The following is a 16,224-nucleotide window of genomic DNA, read 5'->3' on the forward strand; positions in this document are numbered from 1 at the left end:
TTTTGTAGGTCATGAAAACTGAGTGAAAAACAGGTCTGGTATGAGAATGAGTGAAAGTCTCCATCTCAGTGATAATGAACAAGGCAGCAGTGTATTACCGCAGACTTGTTTCTTTGTCTAACTCGGACTGAACCCCTGCTCTAATCTGGGTTATCTGGCTGTAATCAGCTTAGCCCACTGCTACTCTCACTCCCGCTGCTGCTGCTGCTGCTGCTGGGTGGGCACTTTCTGTTGCTTTAGTCTGCTTTTGTCTTCAGAGCCATCCATACATACACCTGTTGAAGAGTCCCAAAGGAGACTTGAGAGGAAGTTCACTTCACAGGTAGCAGAGCCTCAGCGCTGTTTTCGGGGTGTCCTGTCCAATCCGTGGCCATGGCTGAACATCAAGAGGTGATTTCAACTGAGGGGACACCCGCTGCAGCCGCATACCCCAGGAAAATACTGGAGTACATGGAGGGATTCCTCATCTCAAAGGTAACATGCACATGCAGTCGGTGGTCACACCATCATGGGTCACATTTTGACATTCAGCCCATCTGCACTGTTTTTAACATTACTGGCACAACAACCTGTTTCACAGCAGAAATGTTGGCTTTTCATAGCAGCAGAAACGCAGGTGTTGGCAACACCGTTAATGCCAACGCCATTCTATCCAAGTGTCCCAGGTAAGACATGACAGCGGGCCAGCAGGCATAATACCAGAGCCCTGAAAGGTGATACAGCTAAATGGTATTAAACCATCAGTCATTATTTTTTATTATTTATAATTTCCCACTGTGACATGTCAAAATGCCTGCTGTCAAAAAAGCCCTACCTGTGATAGCTTAGGCCACCCCATCAGTTGATCCTGGAAAAGAATCAAAAAGATTAAAGTCATAAGGATGTGAGCTGTTCCAAAAGAGGAGAATATGTATTTTGTTGTTGAAACTAGTTTTTGTTTGTGTTGGTTTTGTCAGTCCGTTTACACTGCAAAGGGTACTGCACAACAAAGCTGAAACGGTCCAAACAGAGAAGAGATTGGAAACAAAGCAGAAAACTAGGGCAACAATGTGCAGGACACAGTGAATGGTGAATGCATTCCTCTGAAGCTCTTGTACTTCAGCTGGAGCGATCAGATAAAACCTCTTATCATCCATCAGCTTTGTCTTAACTCGTGTTTTGTTTCATTAAAACCATGTATGACTTTTTAATTTGAGTCACTGTGAATGAAGACCAAGCACTGTAGCAGTGGATGATAAAAGGTTGTAGGCTATCAAGACAAATGATCTTCTGTGGACACATTCTGTAACTGTTGTGCTTTAGTTGAAAGAAACAACTGCATTATTGCTTGTGTCTTGAATTTTGTACGAATCAGTGATTGGATGTTGCCGTGTGAGCGATGTACATTGTTTTAGTTATTTATTCTATTTTATTCTCCCTTTTTTGTGTGTGAGTCCGTACCTTGACTGTGCACCTTAATTTCATTGTACACACGTGTATAATGACACTAAAGTATATTGATCTTGAGATATAAATATATAACGGAATAGATACCAACAGAAGTTAATAAATGAAATGGGTACTGTCAAAGTCACTATCTACTCCCCTCTGTGTCTGCTCTACATCTGACACAAGACGGTGTTCACGTCCTGCGAGCTGGGTGTGTTCGATGTGTTGCTGGGTGCAGAGCGCCCCCTGTCTGCAGAGGAGATCAGTCAGGCGGTGGGGGCCAGTCTGGACGGCACACAGAGACTGCTGGCTGCCTGCACAGGCCTGCAGCTGCTCAACACACACAACGACCAAGGACGAGGTCAGTTTACATCCATGCACAGTTTTCATGCTGCAAAAGTCTTTCCTCTGCAACTGAACTGATGACATTCTTACATTTCTGTAGCAATGTTTCAATTTTACTTTGTCCACATGTTTCCTGTGCACAGATCCTCTTCTTTGTGTCTGTGTGAAACATCTGCAGTCATTCATTTAGTCACTCTCCCTCCCCTGTGTCTCTCCTCACTTCACCTCTCCCACCACCTGTTCCAGTGTTGTATAGCAACACAGAGCAGGCCAGTGTCTACCTGACACGCTCCAGTCCTTTATCTCTCCTCCAGTCCATCCAGTACAGCTCCAGAACCATCTACCTCTGCTGGCACTACCTGACTGATGCTGTCAGGTCAGTACACAGAACGCAGCCAGAGCCCTGTCTGCAGTTTGGACACATTTCATAGTAGAAAAAAGTGTATTTAGTATTCATGTGGAGATTTACAATCTGGGCACTGGCAGGTTGATACACATGACTTTTCTTATTTTTGCTGCCATTTTTTGTTTTATAATGTTACACAAAAAAAGATGAAGATGAAAATAGGTCAAATTAAGACACTAGACCTATTACAGGCCCATAGTTTTTTATATAGTTTAACATCTATTTGGCCTAGAGCATATGTTTATCACAAAAACACAATAAAAGATTACTTGGATATACAAAATCCTGCAGGGGGAGGGGGCAAACCAAAAGCAACAATAAATAAACAAACAGCTGCCATACCTGCTCAGAAAATTAGTCACGGCTGAAAAGGACAATGCTACGGCTAAAGAACTGATATTATTCGGTTAAGTGAACCAGCTAAGAGTAAAATCATACACAGTGTTGGCAGTGAGAGGCTGTGGACTGCAGGTGTGATTCATAGCCTGAGGATGTGGATTCAGGTTCCTCCTTTTCTGTTTGAACAGTGTCTCAAGATGGATTTTAGTCTCATTGTTATGTCTGAGGGAGGGCAGCCAGCAGCTCTAAGAAAGCATGACTGGATTCAGCGTGGCTGACAAGTAGAGTCCATCTGTGAGACTGACTGAAATAGAAACATCAGTTAAAGCTGATGTGTAAAGGGTAAAGACATCTAGATTGTATTAATTGGTCATTATTTGTGCAAGTCAGTGCACAGTAGAAAAAATGAGTTGTTTATCTACTTAGAGCATGATTGTGAATTCATGTTAAAACAGTACATTTACTCACGTTGTCTAATACCTAGACTATAGAGATAGAGAGAAATCTATATGGATTCTGTACACTTGTCTAACAAATATAACGAGTGAAATATCATTAAAACATTCATTCAACATCACATCACATTGTTGTCATATATACAGTGTATATTTTTTATGTCCTAGAGAGGGAAGCAACCAGTATGAAAAGGCTTTTGGAGTCAACTCTAAAGACCTGTTTGAAGCTCTCTACAGGTAAGAAACTGTCTTTGTTCAACACACTCACACGCTGAAACACACGCTGTGTCTCATTCACATTCCATCCCCGTCTCCATCTTAAGCTGGCCTGTCACTCTTTTCTCTCTTTCATTCTTAAAAAAAACAAAAAAACACGGGCTCATGGGATTCATTAGGAGGCAAGGGATGTGTGATGGAGGGAAAGAGAGGAGGAGAGGATGTGGGCAGTGATGTGAGGAAGCTTGGGGCAGAGAGAGAGAGAGACACTACATCTGCCATTGTCCTTGAGGTCTTGTGTGTTTATAGTATCTAGTGCCCACAGTTTTAACGCCTCACTGATCTGCTGGTCAGCACTTTTCAAGGGGTCACACGCTTAAAGTTTCACACTTTGTTTGCTAATAGTTTTTGATTGGCCTGCCCGAGGCCCTGCGCTGTTAAACACTGAAACACGCTGGAATAACTTGCTAAAACACCCCCACCATCTCCTTGTTCTCATTGTATTATCATTTGCAAAACTATTGTATGCTGATAGAGGGTGAAAAAGATGTTGAAATGTGTCTTGAAAATAAAATGTAATATAATGTACTGATATCAGAGTGCAGGTGTATGAAGTAGCCTAGTAGAGTCTCTCTCTTGATCCTTACGTATCATGCTATTTAGGTTCTTGTATGTTGCTGTGCTTGTGCATATATTGCTGTATCTTAACTAATTTCTTTCTTCTCTATCTATCTATCTATCTATCTATCTATCTATCTATCTATCTATCTATCTATCTATCTATCTATCTATCTATCTATCTATCTATCTATCTATCTATCTATCTATCTATCTATCTCTATATATCTATCTATGAGCCATGCACACACAACACACCCTTCTGCGGATAAATTTGCAATTCAGTTTTAATTGATTGAAAATGAAAATACCCTACAAGAAGAATCCCAGCACCTGCGCACAATTGATTTAATGTGGAGAAGCAGTTGTTTGTCCTTGCTGATTTCCCCCGTGAATACTGTGGGGAAATTAGCAAGGGGGGGAAAACAACCACTGAAGTCATTCACTGCATTCTTGGAGCGCTGTAGCAGAAGTAGGATGAGCTGTAGCTGGCTGGATGACTCAGACTCCTGTTTATTCATCGCCATTTAACCAGCCATGTTACTGCACCTGAATAATTTACAGCCAAGTCCCATCTACAGCTTGAATTCTTGTGCTTGAGGAGGGAGAAGGGATTTTTTTTGTGAAACCTGAGAGGAGGATTCAGAGAGGTTTTTCAGATTCACACATATTCATAACATTGCATAGTAGGCTAACTCATTTGAATCCTACATGAGCATAGATTCATCCTACCTGATGAAACCTTTAACCGATACCTAGGTTATTGTAAAACTGTACAACTGTACTGATTACTGCACTTTTTAAAGATAAATGAAATGATAAAGATGTGCTTCATCAAACCTCTATTACATTATTATTATTTGAATATCTATTGCCTTTTGTAAAAAAAAAACAGACACTTCAGCAATTGTTTTCAGAATTTAAAACTTAAGTGGCCACTGTGGTGCTGTGGTCGACAGCACTGGAAGCCACACAACTACAGACACAACACAGATCTGAGCCAGGGACACTGATCTGAATGGGCTGAATGAAGCTTCTGCCAAGGATCATCTTAGTCTCTCTACAAAGGAAAAGCTGAGTGAGCATTTTCTTAATGAAGGTTTTGTACAGTGGAAAGAACGCTTCATTGTGTCTCAAAGTCATCTTGAAATATGGTCAGATCTATATCTGAGTTAAATTAGAGAGATGCTGTGAAGTGACATGTTGAATGGACATTTTGAGAATATAGCAGCGCAGTAGCACTGAATGTATAATGGGTGTGTTCAATATAGACTTAAAAGAACATGGTTGTGTAATTTCAGGGGTGATGAGCCAAAAAGATTCAGAGCCATTGTTTGAAGTGTTTGTGGTGACTCCTTCCATGGAGAAGCCAAAGCAACCAGACAGCAGTACAGAGCAGTGATCAGACAGCCATGAACCATACAATAACTCAAGTCAGTAGAGGAATGACCTGCAGCGTTGTCGAGGACATGTCTGTGAAGACAAATCATGAGCCATGTGATGATGTGTACAAGGACAAATACAAGCTGACTGAGCCTATTTTACTCGATATGAATGGAGACAGGATGAGATTTTGTGCACAGAAATTTACCCCATCACGGTCAAAAAGAGCTGCAGATGTTGTCGTTGGGGGGCATTCAATAATTTTGGTTTAAAATGTTCTCAAAATATAACATGACAGTCTGCTATTTTGGCCTCACAGTCATCTCATCTTTTCACTTCCAATGTAATCAGAGTCAGAAACCGAAACAATGAGTCACTTTCAAAGTCCTTCTGGAGGTCAGTGTGCCATCTGAAGTTGGCTCATGTATAAGAAGGATGATTGGTTTGCCACAGGGAAGAGAAGTTTGGATAAACAAGTGTCACAGAACAGAGGATGCTCACAGACAGAGGGAGAGAGACGTGTGTGTGTATGTGTGCGTGCGTGTGGGAGAGAGAGAGAGAGAGAGAGACAGAAAGAGCCGTCAGGGCCGGGCAGAGTGCTGGTTGATGAGGTGGAGATTCCACAGAGCAGCAGCAGCAGTCACCACAGGCTATTCTATTCTCTCTCTCTCTCTCTCTCTCTCTCTTTCTCTCTCTCTCTCTCTCTCTCTCTCTCACTCTCTCACACACACACACATACACGCCTCCCCTGGTATACAAAGTTTCCTGTGGCAACTCTGTATTTGCGTGTGCCTGTGAGTTTGTTTGTCTGTTTACAGCTGACTTGCCTTAGTAGAGAGACGCAAATTAAAGAGAGGACATAATAGAGATATGATTTACTGTTTTTTCCCCTCTGTGTGTGTCTGTATCTGTGTGTGTGTAGGTCTGATGAGGAGATGGTGAAATTTATGCAGTTAATGAACTCCATTTGGAACATCTGTGGTAAAGACGTGGTCACAGCCTTTGACCTTTCGCCTTTCAAGGTCATCTGTGACCTTGGAGGTAAGTGTGTGTTTGTGTGTGTGTGTGTGTGTGTGTGTGTGTTTGCGTGTGTGTGTGTGTTTACCAAGCCATCATATCTAATTTCCATAAGGTTGTGGGTTCACAGTCATTAACATTTAAAATGTTCATGCCATGCTAACTGAGTGACAGCTGGCTTAACCACACACACATCTGTTTATACAGTTAAGTGTGTGTTAAAAAAAGAGCACAAAACACACCATCTACTGTGACCTTTTATGAGAGTGCCCCCAGCCTCTGTGAGTTACTGACTCTTTTTAAATCAATCAACTTTCACAACACATAAAATTCAAAGTCACCTCTGCCTGGAGTTTCCCTTGTTATCACCCACAGATCTGAGGGTCTCAGTGTGTCACTGCTACATTACTGTGTCTTTGAGAAGTGAGGACACTTCACAGTACATGAATATACACATATAAAACTATAACACCTTTCAGTGCTACAGACATGTGTGGTCAAAGTTCTTTTTGTCATCAAATATCAAATATTGGTCAATACCTGTCTTGATATTGTCATTAAACATTCCAAACATTTTGGTAAATAATCACCCACTAACAAACTGGTAAAAATTCTTGTCCCCTGATGGTCTAAATGCCAAACAAGAAAACATTTTGTGTTCTTTAAGCCTCATGTCCTGGCCCCATTATTTCATATTTTCTGCTGGCACAGGCAATCGTTTATACAGTCAACACTTGAACTCTGTGCTCTTCAACACCGAGAGTAGAGTCAGGCGAAGAAGAGCAGCGTTTGAACCTGCTAAAACCAAGCAACGTCTGTCTAACACTCTACTGAACATTTCATTTTGCGCTTTGAGAGCCAAGAGATGAGGATGCAGAAACCTGTCTACCTGTTTTCTTGTTTGTGTGGCATTTCAGTGTGGACAGTGAACCTCACAAACCAGAGCAGTGTTTTTTCATTTTGTATGATGTTTGCTTGTTAACGCCCAATTACCAGCAACGCATAACTCACAGACTCATGTAGCATTTGAGACTAGTTGGAGTGAACAGCTCTGTGAATGTAAAATACATGAATACAAAGCAGTGTCTTGCATGTAAATACATGAGTTAAGGTTCTCACCGAAGAACATTTATATACAGCTGAGCTGAAGATGACCAAAGTGTTGCACAATGGATATGGAAATATACCAACCACTGTTGAGAACAATTAATAACCAGGGACAGATAGAGATAAGGAGGCCAAAAAGACCAGTGAACAGAAATGTGCCTTGATTTAAAAAGATGGAGGGTAAAAAAAAATGTGGTAAAAAAAAAAAAGGCAGCCATGTGTTCAGCTTTGTCAAGTCAGCATGTTCCTGACAAAATGCTTTATGTTGAGAGCAAATAGCACAATGGTACAAATGTTAGAGGGAAAAAACAGAAAGAACAATACAATATGAACTCCACAATGTGATGGCAAGAGCTTCCAAGAAAATGTAGAGACAAGCCAAGAACAGAGCAGGATCAAAAAGACAGGATGAATATGAATATGAAAACAGTAGGAATTAATCTTCGGGTGTCATAAGAGTTTTCATCTCCTGCTAAAAAAAACCGTCCATGATGTGAATAATAAAGATAAAAGCTTTTGTCTGAGAAACATTATCTGTGCTTTCTCATTCTGTCTCATCTTGTATTCTCAGTTGAAGTGAGAGCCGAACGTTGTCTCCACTCATGTGCTCCTCAATCGGCCACATCTAATATTTGATGAGTGGAAATGAAGCAGTGATGTGAAGGATTAATCTCAGTTATAATGATTTGAACGTCTGCTATGGTCTCAGTCAGGGGAGAAACAGCATGTAGCTTGTGGTACCAACACACTGGTGTGTGACACCTCAGCTGACCACACAGGGGAGCTGTGAAGCCACTAAAATCACATACACGTGTGAATACATACTCGCCAAACCCCGGACAGTCTTCCTGTCTTTTCCTCTCCTCTCTTCCCTCTCAAGACTTTCTCAGCATGGTGTTGTGTGTTCATGTTTATGCATGAAGGTGCATCACCAAAAAAAAAAGAGAGAGTGTGTATAAGTGGACAGCAGTGTGAAGGGCGTGACTGCATTGTCCCATTAATACTTTGTCTCTCACACAGCATCTGTTGTGTCTATACACACCTGCTGCTCTGGTGTCCAGTCTGTCTGCGTGTAGGCCCGTGTCTGTCCAATTATCTGACAACTGGCTGATGTTAATCCAATCTAGGTGTCAACCAGTCCACATTAAAAATATACTGTGTGTCATTTGTTTGGTGGAGGCGGTTTGCTCTGCACTGGCGCTCTGTGGGAAACATCTACATTTATTTTAATGTGACATTTAACAGACATTTCAGTGGTACATATTTAAATATATATAATGAGCTTAAAGGTTACAATAACTCTGAGGATATTCACGCATCTATGGCATAATGTTTTTTAATATAAACAGCCATTTGCCTTTTATAATGTATTTCATACACCAGCGTGGAAAAATGTATAATTTATATATGAAAATGCCAGAATACCGCAAAGGAAGAACGGCCCAAATGTATGTGCTAAAGTGTATTTAATGCAGTAAGATGAAATATGGCTGTGTGACTGTCTTGACTGTTGAATATTAAGACCTTAATGTGTCAACATGCCGGGGGACGATTTACAATTTCCATTAACCACACATATGCAGGATTAGTAAGTAGTTTAATCTGCATTAAGGCAATTGTTTTGCATTAGAGTAAGTGAAATAAAAAATATTCAGTCAATAAAGGTGGGAACACCGAAGCATGAGACAACCTGAGGTCCATTAACAGAATCTCTCGTCAAACACCAGGAATTAGTCACGTCCCATTGCTAATCTCTCCAAACCATAAAGGTGTGGTGTTGTTTTTGTCTCATGGGATGTTATGCATTGTTTAAACTCACATGGCACAATGTTAATGAGGATAGGCTGGACTTTGTCATGTATTTGAAGTCCTACCTTTCATCAGAGTGGGCTCTGACTGTGTGTGTGGTGGTGGGCAAAGCATTACGTTAACAGACCAGTGTGTTGTGTTTTAGTGAGACAATCCAGTGTTGTAGTATTTCATAAAGCTGGTGGACGTGCAAGGGGAAGGTTTAAAAAAATCTATATATATAAAAAAAAAAGATAGCATTATCATTATTATGATTGGTATTTTTAAATTGGTGTAAAAAAAATTCTGGAGGTCTCCAAGGTGATATAACCCACAGGCTGAAACGTCTTCACTTCTCTCCTCTGTTGAACAGGTTAAATGCTGGCATATGGTTGACTGGTGTCCAGCTGTTGTCACAATATTACTGCAGAGCAAAGCAATGATTCTAACAGAGAGTTACTGTATAGTCAATGTAAATAAAGCACACAGAACACCAGAAACAGAAACTAATGGTGGTGCATTTTGATTAAACTTGGGAATTCATTGTTTTGTTTTTCATTTTTAATTAAATAAGCTCACGTATGCACATGAATGTGTACAGGAAAACATGCAGACAAAATAAATAGAAGAAACATAACAATGATACAGTAACAATCACAAACCTGCCATCAAAGGGTTTCATTAACCATCTGAGGCAGCCAGGTAAGCTCGGGGTCTTGTGCAGCGTGATGTGTTTGGTTTTGTTCCTCCTTTGCAGCTCTTTGATTTTTATCCTCTCCTGACCTCTGTTTGATGTGAGAGCCAAAGTCTGTGTGCATGTGTCTGTGTGTGTGTGCGTGTGTGTCTGTCTGAAAATTCAGACTGATAAAGTAGTAGCAGGTCATGTTAGGAGGAAGGCACTACAGGGCTAGACAGTTTGCCCTCTACACACACACAAACACACCAGCACAAGTCTGCCTGGCTTTGTAGGTTTGTGAAAGTGAGATCCTTTGATCCTGTATTCCACCTCACTGCCTCTCCATTACTCTATCCCATTCATACATTCCTCATCTATCACCCCTCTTTTTTCAGTGTCTCTCTCTCTCTTTTTCTCTCTTTCACTATCTGTCTCTCTTCCGTTTTAAATTCTCTTTGCTTTATGGAGCATAAACGACGGTAATAATGCTGCCAAGGGATCAAGTTGAAAGTTTTATATTTTTATATTAACTGTAGTTTCCGCCCTCACGTGTGTGTGTGTGTGTGTGTGTGTGTGTGTGTGTGTGTGTGTGTGTGTGTGTGTGTGTGTGTGTGTGTGTGTGTGTGTGTGTGTGTGTGTGTGTGTGTGTGTGTGTGTGTGTGTGTGTGTGTGTGTGTGTGTGTGGATATTTATGGTGATTGCAATGCCTTACTTTCCATCAGTGACTGAATTATCTCAATGGGGAAGATTAAACAGGACAAAACAATCAATCTGTGGTCAAGCTAATGGTGCCGTGAGGCTGGAATACATGCTAGTGTCAGCAATGATAATAGCTTACTAGCCACTGACGCTTAGCAAGTTACTTTTTCACCCTTTTAATTTAGCATTTTAGCATGAACACAAGGTGAAGCTGAGGCTGATGGAAATATCAATAGTTTTGCAGGTATAAACCAAAGTATTGGACAAATCTGAATTGTAACCAACACTAGAAGATCTGTGAATCATCCTCTGGGGACCATGAATGTCTGGCCCAACTTCCACTGCAATCCAAAGAAGAAATTCTGAGATATTTCAATAAAAACCTTAAATGTCATGGTGATGCTTTGGATGAAAAGTCAGGGTAAAAATACCAACCTGCTACTGACCAAAGTCAGTAGCATCCATTCCCTGGGAACCATGAATATCTGTACAAAATGTCATGGTTGTCCCACCAAGACATTTCAGTCCAGACCAAAGAAGTGCACTGACTCCCTGATGTGCAGGCTGACTTTGTCTTCCTCTGAGCCTTAAAGCTACCATGGCCTAACAGGGATTTTTAAATGCATTAGAATGTAAGGCTTCATATTTGAATGCACATGAAATCAATTTTAGCCAGATAATCAAATTGTGTGTGTGTGTGTGTGTGTGTGTGTTTCTTTTTGTGTGGGTGTGGGTGTGCGCACTGTATGTTTGTGTATTCTTTTTCTTATTAGATTCCTTAGTAGGATTCTTCGACAGCAGCTCTGCTCTGTTTCTGCAGTGTATGAAGCGTCTGTCTCTCTGTCACTCTACATTCAGTTCAATTCACTCTGGCTTATTAGCATGAATGTTGGATGAACCATATTCCCAAAGCCGCCAACTGCTACTATACAACTGAATACAAATCATGCAAATAAATAATGGGTATACCTGAAAGCATCTGTTACGCTTGAGTGAATCTGTATGTGTCTCTGTGTGTGCGCGTGTGTGTGAGTGGCACACAACCCTGTTAATAAAGACTTTGTGTATTCATTGTGCCGTAACTAAAAGTAACTCTCTTATTCTCTCTCTCTCGTCTCCAGGCTGCAGTGGAGCATTAGCCAAGCAGTGCACGTCAGCCTACCCAGAATGCACTGTGACGATCTTTGACCTCCCCAAGGTGGTGCGTATGTCACGGGAACACTTTGTCAGCGAGGCCGACCAGAGAATAAGCTTCCACCAAGGTAACATCATTACGACTGGGTGAAATCACTTGACATTTGTCGTTATCGTATGCAGCCAGTTCAAGTACTGTACTCTACGCACACACACACACACACACACACACACGCTGTTGTGTTCTATCCCAGTGACTTACATTTCCAGCAGATTTAGTCTAACCTTAACCATAACTACTACTTGCACAATCCTCAGTGTTACCCTCAATCTAACCTTAACCTAACAGACCTTAATCATTTTTATTGTGGGGCACTTACTTTTGCTCTCTCTCAAACACACACACACAGAATAATATACTTCTTAAAAATGGATCATGCCAAAACAACATTCATAGGAAAAATTCTTCTAAGAATTGATTAGTATCCATGTCAGTATTTGAATATATTATCTGGGCCATTGTATTTACACCTGATGTTAGTAAGCTTTATTGTTATGTTAATTCTGCCCACATTGGGTCCAGATCTAAATATGCAAATGACATAAACTGAGCTGGGACAGATCAGGTCTGGGGAAGTGATGGTGAAGTTGGATGACCTCTCAATTTGTGACGATTATCAACTGGTGCCTGTGTAGACAAAGTGTGATATGTTGTATCCCTCTTTGTCATATATCCCTCTGCCTCTGTCCTTCAAATATTAATGAGTTACAAACACATTTATGAGCTGCACTATTGCACTGGGTAATATCATGTCCCTTCATCATCATGAACACAAACACAAACTCCACTTTAGAGGCTCTTATTACCATAAATACTCCAGGAGTGCACCACATCCAAATCCTGAAATTAGACCTCACCATATACACTATTTACCCCTGTTTGAGTCAAGTTGGCTATAAACTAAACATGCCTGGCTGCTTCAGGGAGTTTCTGCTCCTTTTTAAAGATGAATTCTACGCTTTTATGTGTCTTGGCTGAAATATTGTTGTCTGACTTTAGAAAATCCCAAATGTCTGTATCAGTGTTATTCAGATATCGGTAGGTTGAGCAAAAATACTAAAGCAACTGATAGGCAAAGATTAGAAAACATTGTTAATAATTGTGCTCTTTGAAAAGATAATTTCTCATATTTTGCTTACATTAGAAAAGTTTGAGTTTCGAGTAGATGAGTCTATGGTACTGTGACATTTCAGTATTCAGTTAAAGTTTGGTTTTGGCATCATTACAGTGTCTCTAAATCAACACACAAATTTTTACAAAACATGTCTTTAAAAAGAACAGAATAAAGACAAATAAGAATGAAAAAAAGAAAACATAATTTGAAGATATTTAAGTCTATAAAGTTTGCAAGTCCCCATTGTCCATCATTATTACATACTCAGTGTTATAAAATCAATACACAGCACAATCAGGTTGGGGTCTGTCCTCAAAATAAAGACAGAATGAGACACCACTGAAGCTGTCACCTGTGTGTCTTCATTCTCCCACTGAGCTGTTGCTGTTGGATTGAAAATATTGTGTACGAAACTGTCAATTGATACCTCACGCTTCTCTTGTGTCGGCTCTTCACACAGCAGCTCATGTGGAAAAAAAGTTCACAGTGGCCTGCAATCTTGAAAACCCAGAGCCAAAATCAATTCCTGCCTCTCCTGCTGTTCTCATACCCACAGTGGTGTTGAACGCCACGGGAACAGTAACATAGAAAACACCAAAGTGAAATGTGCTGATTTGGAGTCTGGTTCTTTTCTTTCTTTCTCTCTTTTTTTTCCAGTGAATGCAGTCCTCTGTGTACTTTATTTCACAATAACAACAAATAATTTATATATATTGCTAAACACATTGAACTGAGTAGAATACAAATGTACATTGTACTTTGAAAAAAGTTTGTAAGCCCTGTGCACAGCAAGTGCCTCTTCTCATAGGTGCCAGCTAGTGCAGGATGAATAGAAGTGAAAAAATCAAAAAACTCCAGGTACATTGTACTTTGTTACTATTTATCCACTGTTAAAACATCAGTTTATTAGAATAAAATTGAATAGAAATTTATTAGAAATCAAATTGAAATTAGTTGAAATTAAACAAACCACTCTTCACCAAAAATGTTTGTTCCCTGTTCTAATTCATCACTGAATGTTAGATGGCGGCTGGAAACATGCTGCAATCAGCTGTTGGGTTAGCCTCGTAAACCAGCCTCTCGCGGAAATGCATTTCATTTCATTTCTCGGGAGAGTCCGGCCTCATCCCCATTCTAAGCGTTTGGACTGAAACCTTCAGAAGGCCGAGCCAATCAGCGTCGCCCGCTGTGATTGACACAGCACGTTGGCCAATCAGGGACCGACTGGTGCAAAGCCCCGTCACTACACCAACTTGCTGATTGGCTGAATGGGGTTGTCTGTCAACGCTACTACCAAAGATATTAAACCGTCTTTGCTACTACTCCCGCCCAGCTCCCACCCACCCCAAACGCTTACAGGGGGGATGAGGCCAGACTCTCCCTCGGAATGAAATGAAATGCACTTCCGCGAGAGGCTGGTTTACGAGGCTACTGTTGGGTCAAATACATTTGACATAATTTGATTGCAGCAGCCATCACCCCTTTGTAGTAATTATGTTTGAGTATGTAAACCACTAATAGAGTCACTGTCTTATTATTGGAGGGCTCGTCAGCAGAATTAAAAATTACATGAAATTATCCAATCAAATATAGCATCATCTTAGCAATGTAGTGCGTTTGAATTGCTCATATGGATCTCTCTGTGTGTGTATGTGTGTCAATGTGTATGTTTATGTGTTTACTCAGGAGATTTCTTCAAAGACCCCCTGCCGGAGGCTGACCTCTACATCCTTGCCAGGATCCTCCACGACTGGACAGACGAACGATGCATAGAGCTACTCAGTAGAATCTACAAAGCCTGCAAACCTGGTCTGTGTGTGTGCGTGTGTGTGTTTGAGTGTGAAAGGGATGAGTACTTTTTCTCCTGCTTGAAATGAGATGGCAGATTGTATCCCACAATGCAGCTGATCCCAGAAAAATCTGTCCTTCTGACTTTGATCAAAGACTCACATGCATGCAGGCACGCACACACACACACGCACACACACACACACACACACACACAAGCAGTGGGCATTATCAGGAGGCAAAACACATTCTTGTGTGTGTGTGTGTGTGTGTGTGTGTGTTTCTGCCTGTGTGTGTGTGTGTGTGTGTTTGTGTGCATGAAAGGAAAGAGCATAGACAAAGACAAAAAGAAAGCAGGAAGGCATCCTTTTACTGGACAGTGGAGACAAGAGGTTTGACACTCCTCAGTGGAGTGAGGACATTTGGATATAGCAGGATCATTAACACAGTTGAAACTAATGACATCAGTCGCTGCAGTGCAGCAGCTGTCAGCTGTGGGATGAGTTTCACAGCAAGTTTCACCTGTTTGCAAAATGTCTGCTGGGAAAAAGTTTTTGAAGCTTTATCAGTTCTCATCAACAATGAATTCATAAGCATAATAACAACACTATTACCATAAATAGCCAAGCAGTTGCTGTTTGCATACTCAGAATTTTGTGCAAATGTGGTTTAAGCGGTCGGTTAATATGATCCAGCTTTCCACAAAATTATGCAAGATCACTGTTTTAGCTCAAGGTTGTGATCATTAAAATAATCCACATCAGTCATTTACTTGCTGCAGTTAGTATCGCTAGCAGGGCTTTAGACAGGACACCCGTCAAACAAGCCAAGCTGACCTTTCGGTTCATTCTGCAGGAGGCGCCGTGCTGCTGGTGGAGGCGTTGCTTCATGAGGACGGCTCTGGTCCGCTAACAGTTCAGCTCTATTCCCTCAACATGCTGGTACAGACGGAGGGCAGAGAGAGGACGGCCACCCAGTACGCCGCCCTGCTGACTGCTGCCAGCTTCACCAACGCCCAGCACCGCCTCACTGGGAAGATTTACGATGCAGTGCTGGGACACAAAGAGATGTAAGATCAAAAACCTGGGCTGTTCTTATACAGTACCAGGACTGAAAGATTACAGTTACTATTTGTGTATTCTTCTATGATTTTTTTTTAAAATTTCACATCATCTTCTAAAAACAAAATACAAACCTATTCTTAAACATCTTATCTAAGCATATGATGCTGCATTCAAATATCCAAACCCAAGTCTCAGTTTGTATAACTGCTATATGGGGAACTTTGCTTTGGGTTTAGGTTTGAATAATGCTTGTCCTGGAAACGTCAAATCACAAAAAAGGGAACAAAAAGTGTGAGAAAACACATTCTCGTAGCAACATTACAGAATCAAGAAATACTGGCCTCTATTAGTCTTTAACAGTCAGAGAAATTGATGGTTTTGGTTTGAAACTATTACAAAGTATCAAATATGGCTCATGACTGACTAATTAATATAATTTCTGTCCCATATGATCAAACCTGATTAAATATGATGTGATATTTTGATAGTTTTCACAGTCAACACATCTGAGGGGGGAAGAAATACTGTACAATGGTGCATTAGGAGCCAGTTATACAATCATGTGTTAAACTGAGAAGAACATCTT

The 16,224-nt window shown here is 40.8% G+C and overlaps 1 protein-coding gene across 1 annotated transcript; it reads left to right on the plus strand.

Annotated features, from left to right (window-relative positions):
• Window positions 1-169: 169 nt before the first annotated feature.
• On the plus strand, window positions 170-15,736 carry asmt (acetylserotonin O-methyltransferase). The gene is made up of 8 exons (XM_085764385.1): window positions 170-474; window positions 1,615-1,789; window positions 2,020-2,149; window positions 3,142-3,210; window positions 6,113-6,231; window positions 11,599-11,739; window positions 14,473-14,595; window positions 15,430-15,736. The coding sequence occupies exons 1-8, from the start codon at window positions 373-375 to the stop codon at window positions 15,645-15,647; spliced, it is 1,077 nt and encodes a 358-aa protein (XP_085620511.1). The 5' UTR covers window positions 170-372; the 3' UTR covers window positions 15,648-15,736.
• Window positions 15,737-16,224: the final 488 nt, after the last annotated feature.

Source organism: Trachurus japonicus, chromosome 21 (assembly GCF_045865225.1).
Source record: "Trachurus japonicus isolate A0001 chromosome 21, Traja_1.0".
NCBI lineage: Eukaryota > Metazoa > Chordata > Actinopteri > Carangiformes > Carangidae > Trachurus > Trachurus japonicus.

Bases quoted from the DNA above. Each gene is read 5' to 3' on its own strand.
- asmt (XM_085764385.1), top strand. From the start codon at position 373: ATGGCTGAACATCAAGAGGTGATTTCAACTGAGGGGACACCCGCTGCA. The intron at 1,790-2,019 runs GTCAGTTTACAT...CACCTGTTCCAG, and splicing joins ACACAACGACCAAGGACGAG to TGTTGTATAGCAACACAGAG. The intron at 14,596-15,429 runs GTCTGTGTGTGT...TTCATTCTGCAG, and splicing joins CTACAAAGCCTGCAAACCTG to GAGGCGCCGTGCTGCTGGTG.